Source organism: Lactuca serriola, chromosome 2, assembly GCF_051521515.1.
Source record: "Lactuca serriola cultivar US96UC23 chromosome 2, Lser_US96UC23_V15, whole genome shotgun sequence".
NCBI lineage: Eukaryota > Viridiplantae > Streptophyta > Magnoliopsida > Asterales > Asteraceae > Lactuca > Lactuca serriola.
In genome coordinates, this window is record NC_136409.1 from 226,648,315 (window position 1) to 226,654,141 (window position 5,827).

The following is a 5,827-nucleotide window of genomic DNA, read 5'->3' on the forward strand; positions in this document are numbered from 1 at the left end:
GACAACCCGTATATATAACATTTGAAAAAGCGTGTTGCCCTAGGCGCGCCGGGCCTGGTGACGTGGCCCATTCTGCTTGAGACATGTGGAGGAAATTAGTTGGACCTGCGTGGCCCGTGCTAAAGATCTTGTGCGTTGCGAATGACACATCTCGCAAAACGTCGAAATTTTGTAACTTCTTCATACGAACTCCGTTTTTGATGTTCTTTATATCCACGCGTTTCTAGCGATGTGATCTATAACTTTCATTTAGACTCTATTAGCTAATTCTCACTTTATTTTTTATTTATTATTTTATAATGTTTAGACTTCTAAACTTCATTTAAAATTCATATATTTTTCATACGACATCCGCTTTCGACTGTCTTTAGATCAACATACTCCTATTAGTGAAATCTTCGATTCTCGTTTAGATTGTTTCGACTAAAATTTAACTGATCTAAAATTCGATTTTTGTGCTTACACAACTGCGCTGAAACTTCGAAAAATCATAACTCCTCATATGAAGTCAGATTTGGGCGTTTTCATATATGCACGCTTTCAGTTTTACGATTACTACTACTTTCGTTTAGATTACTTAGGCTAATAAGTAACTTATCTCTTATTCACTATTTACGATGTTCGATGTTGTATCGGGTCGAACGTAAAACTTCAAACGATCATAACTTCTCCATACGAAGTCATATTTAAGCGTTCCTCATATCCCCGAAATCCTCATCATGACTATTTCAAGTTTCATCCCGAATACTTATATTTTATTTTAATATTTGTTTTAATCCTTTTTATTAAGTTTTCGCCTAATATTACATACACATAATATAAGCACATTAATCACATAGATTCAAACAATTTTCTTTTATTCATTCATCAATGGTTATAATTGTTGACCATCATTGGTTAAATATTCAATTAATGTCTAGCGAAATACGCAAGCATTATAGAAGCCTGATTTGGATTTAATAAAAACCGTGTGTTTTATAGTATTAGGTATTTTGATAATCTTGAGAGCCATCAAACAAACTTTTAATAATAAAATGGAAAACAAACTTTTAATAATATACTTTATTTTTGTTTTTTATATTATATATTCAATGGATTATGTATATAAATCAAAATATGATAATGATTTAAAATATTTCAATAATCAAAAAAATAATAAAAATTAAATTTTTGAGTGAATAATGGAACTTGGGTTCATAAGTTCAACAAGAAAGAATATAAGTATGACAACAGAAACAACAAAGCGGCGATATATAAAAAACGGCTAAAACATTACATCACTCTTCGCTTGGAATCAACACAACTGAACCAGTTGTTTTTCGAGTCTCAATGGCAGTATGAGCTTGGGTTGCTTGAGACAGAGGATACTTGTGATTAACACGAACTTTCAACACCCCTTTTGCAACATTGGAAAACAAGTCTTCAGCGGCAACACGCATCACATCTCGATCTTCATCCGTGTAGTACGCAATTGATGAAAAGGTATAGTTGAGTGATTTTAATGCAATCTGAGAAACACGTACAGGTTCTGGTTCACCTGATGCCAACCCGAAAAGCACCATGGATCCACCAAACTTTAAGCATGCTAGCGATCCCTTCATCCCAGAACACCACATTTATGTATAGACATGTTGTCATCGCTAGTTACATTTAGAAATTGGAATCAATATATTAAAAATCTACTTAATTACTTACCTCGAACGTATCTTTCCCGACGGAATCGTAGACTGCATCCACCCCTTTCCCTAATGTTATCTCTATCACACGTTCCACAAAGTTCTCATCTTTGTAAAGAATCACATGCTCACATCCATCTTCTTTCGCCTGCACAGCCTTCTCCTTGGTCGACACGGTTCCTATGACGGTGGCTCCCATCGCACTTGCCCATTGACAAACCAAATATCCAACTCCACCTGCCGCCGCATGTACCAGTATCGTATGTCCACGTTCAATCTGTATATATATGGAAAAGGAAAACTCAGTAACTCACAGTTTCGTTATAATACTGAATCTTATATATATTAAGCAAATTTTAAATCAAGGTCTGAATAGGTCACCTACCTTAAAGCCTTTATGGATCAAGACATGCGCTGTGAGACCCTTAAAAATGACGGCAGCTGCTTCAACGGGATCAATAGAAGAAGGAACAGGCACCGCTTGATCTGCCGAAAGTATTCTTTCATGGGCATAAGCACCCACCTGCAAGCTAGCGTAAGCCACGACGTCTCCAACTTTGCAGCTGGTTACTCCGGGACCCACCGCTGTTACAACTCCGGCTCCTTCCATACCTGGGATATATGGCAAGGGTGGAGACGTATTGTGCAGACCTTGACGCATATACACATCCAAGAAATTTACACCAATTGCTTTTTGTTTCAACCTGATTTCTCCCTCTTTTGGATCGGGGATTTCGACATCTTCCCATGTCAATACCTGCAACAAGTTGAACACCATTAATATTAGTCTCCATTCAAAGCAAGAAAGAAACAATGTACGTAAAGAAGGTGAACGTTGACCTCTGGGCCACCGTGCTCAGGAACTCTAATAGCTTTAACCATAATAGTTTTGCTGTGGGTTAGACTTAGGGAGTTAATTAGGATGTTGTGTTTGGGTTTAGCAGGAGTAGAGCAGTGGAACGATGTCACTTTGTTTTCGCTGCTGCTACTTATAGATAGTGATCTGTTTGGTACGCCTCAATGGGCAGGGGTTTAAAAAGATATTTGGCTGTACTTATGGAAAAGAATAATTCATTAAAATTTAAGATTTGTTCCATCGATGATTATTTATGGGGGCTGGTCGGCAAATTTACAAAAAGAAAAGAAGTATTCATAAAAACCCACCAAACACGTTGGTGTGTCAACGCCTCCTATCCAATATTCACTCCAAGTGGTTCTAAGACCAACTTTTTTTTTCATTAAAGTCTATAATTTCTAAATAAAGCTTGGTATTTTACAAAGTTACAAAATTAAAATAGATTAAGTTTCATAATTTTTCTCTTTAAAAATTGAGTCCAACATATATATATATATATATATATATATATATATATATATATATATATATATATATATAGGGAAGAGTTATATGGAAAATGAATGATTAGGGCAACACATATTTGAACCAATGAAAACATGACAACACATCACTTCCACAAAAACTTCCACAATACATTACTTGTGAAGAAAGAAATGGACACATGTCATTTGATTATTGGTTCCGGTAAATGTTGCCCTAGTTATTTGTTTTCCATAGAACTCATTCCTATATATATATATATATATATATATATATATATATATATATATATATATATATATATATATATATATATATATATATATACAGGGTTAGGTTATTTTGTTTTTACTATCTATTGTGTGCATATGACTGATTCTGGACCAATCATTTTAGTTATTTTAAAAAAATAATTAATGCATATTACATGTTGAAGATATAATAGGTATTAATTACATCTTCAGCATTTAATATGCATTAATTACTTTCTTAAAATAACTAAAATGATTGGTCCAGAATCAATCATATGGGCACACAATAGATAGTGAAAACATTTGAACCTAACTATATATATATATATATATATATATATATATAAGATAAAGAGAGACAAAACTGCGTAAATGGTTCCTGTGGTATGTCGAAAATTGTCATTTTGGTCCAAAAAATTTTGGACCATCACTAAAGAGGTCCAAAGTTTTCATTTTATTGTAAGTTTGGTTCAAAAATTTTAAAATTTTTTTAATAACATAGTTGCCCTTATAATTTTCTTTTATTCCAAGAATTCAAAAAAACAATTAGAAAAACAAAATAAAATACACCTAACCCTTTTTCTTTCTCATGTTCATCATTTCTTCTTCAAACCCCTCATTTCCCTCAAATCCGCCATCTCCGACGACCCACAAATTTGTCATCCTCGTTTTCGAACGACACCAATGTTCAGAAAATTTCCACTTTCCGAAGACGCCGACCATTCGATGAGCATGGCAGCGAATATATATGATGATATATTTAGAGTTTGCAGAGGCAACGACGACGAAGGGGTCCAGGTTCAAATGACGCAAGGGTTTTAAGAAGGTCCCCCTCTCTCGGTTCATCACCCTTAACCGTCCTCTTCGTCATGTTACATACCTATCGTCCTCCCTCCTAAACGACGCTTCAAAGACGAATGATCTAGTATGTAGTGGCGGCGATGACGAAGTAGATCGGAAAACAGACGACGACACTAATATGGATTTCATTCAAAGATGAAGGAAGGCATAAATAGGGTTTTTGTCGGTAACGACGACTTTTAAATCGAAGTTGTTATGATCGGTGAAGACGACTTTCAAAAGCATTCATTATGTGGTGGTTGACGATGATGGATGATGGTGGTAACGATAGAGACGATCATCGTGACATTCCATATCAGGATACCCAAAATATCCATCCTCTTCACCACTGATTTGGTTTTCATTCTCATTTTTTGGAGGTCTTTGTATTTTTTATTTGCAGATAAGGAAAACTCAGTTTCAGAAAACGATAATCATGCATATGTCTAGAATACCGAATGATTCTAGGGTTTTTGATTTTGCAAGTGTAGAATAATGTATCCTTATTTTTTAGATCTAAAAAAATCGAGTTTGTAGAGATATTTTTTTCTTGAGTAATCTTATTCTAGTTCGAGTGATTTCGAAAAATTTGAGTTTGTAGAAAAATTGATTATTCATGTTTAAGATGCTAATCTGAAAAAAAAATGATTATTTTGTTTTTTTTGATATGAGCTTGTGAGCTGGTGGTGGTGGTGTCATGCAGCAGTGGTGAGTGGTGGTGGCCGACAACAGTGGTGAAGTTAATATGTTAAACGTAGGGGTTGGGTAGGGATGGTTTTTTTTTTCTTTCAATCAAGAAATGTTAAAATAAATAAAACAAATGAAAAAAGAAAGCGTCAAGGGCAAAATCGGCATTTTAAAAAATTCAAAAAAAATTCGACCAAACTTACAATAAAATGAAAACTCTGGACCTTTGGTACTAGTCCAAACTTTTTTGGATCAAAGTGGCAATTTTCGACAAACCACAGGGACCATTTGTGCAGTTTTGTCATATATATATATATATATATATATATATATATATATATATATATATATATATATATATATATATATATATATATATATATATATTCATTTTATTTACTTCTTTTCTTAGTTTATTTTAGCTTATTCCATCTCATTTTAGTTAATCTTCATGCATATTTTCTTTTTTGTTATTTTCATCTTTATCGGGTGCTTTGTAGTCTTTTGAGCTTAATTACAGGATTTGTCGAAGACTATTCAACATGGAAGATTGCAAGAATGTGGGACCTTGAAAGAGGGAGGCTTACGATACTTGTGGGCTCAACTATGAAACTCTTGGGTTTGGATTGCAAAGAAAGAAGATAATAGGGGATGGTGTAAAAAAAAGATGGAACAAAAGTGGACTTAACCTTGAATGAAGAATGATGGTGATGTGAGGAAAATATGAGATTTGAAAGATCAAAGGAGCAATGAACCATCTTGGAAGAGTTTAGAAGACATATTTGGGCTATCAAAAGCATTTCATTTGGGATGGATCAACACAAGAAGCAATGGAGAAGGAATACCATTTAAAAATGGGCCCAATAGACACAACCTGCGTTTACATGCGGTCCGCGTGGATCCACAAATGGTCTGTGTGGATCGTGCAATGAAGAATCCAGATTTTAGCCTTTTGCCTCTACTTTGGAAAGTTTGGCAGGAGACTCTTTGGACAACCTTTTGATCTAACTTCGGGGGGGGGGGGGGGGTATTTT

General features: G+C 34.5%; 1 protein-coding gene across 1 annotated transcript; it reads right to left on the minus strand.

Annotated features, from left to right (window-relative positions):
- Nucleotides 1–1,178: 1,178 nt before the first annotated feature.
- On the minus strand, nt 1,179–2,708 carry LOC145090839 (uncharacterized). The gene is made up of 4 exons (XM_079028899.1): nt 2,517–2,708; nt 2,062–2,433; nt 1,696–1,953; nt 1,179–1,595 (listed from the first exon to the last, which is right to left on the minus strand). The coding sequence occupies exons 1-4, from the start codon at nt 2,556–2,558 to the stop codon at nt 1,278–1,280; spliced, it is 990 nt and encodes a 329-aa protein (XP_078885025.1). The 5' UTR covers nt 2,559–2,708; the 3' UTR covers nt 1,179–1,277.
- Between the last annotated feature and the right edge of the window lie 3,119 nt (nt 2,709–5,827).

Bases quoted from the DNA above. Each gene is read 5' to 3' on its own strand.
- LOC145090839 (XM_079028899.1), bottom strand. From the start codon at position 2,558: ATGGTTAAAGCTATTAGAGTTCCTGAGCACGGTGGCCCAGAG. The intron at 1,954-2,061 runs GTAGGTGACCTA...ATATATATACAG, and splicing joins TGATCCATAAAGGCTTTAAG to ATTGAACGTGGACATACGAT. The intron at 1,596-1,695 runs GTAAGTAATTAA...TCTGGGATGAAG, and splicing joins TCGGGAAAGATACGTTCGAG to GGATCGCTAGCATGCTTAAA.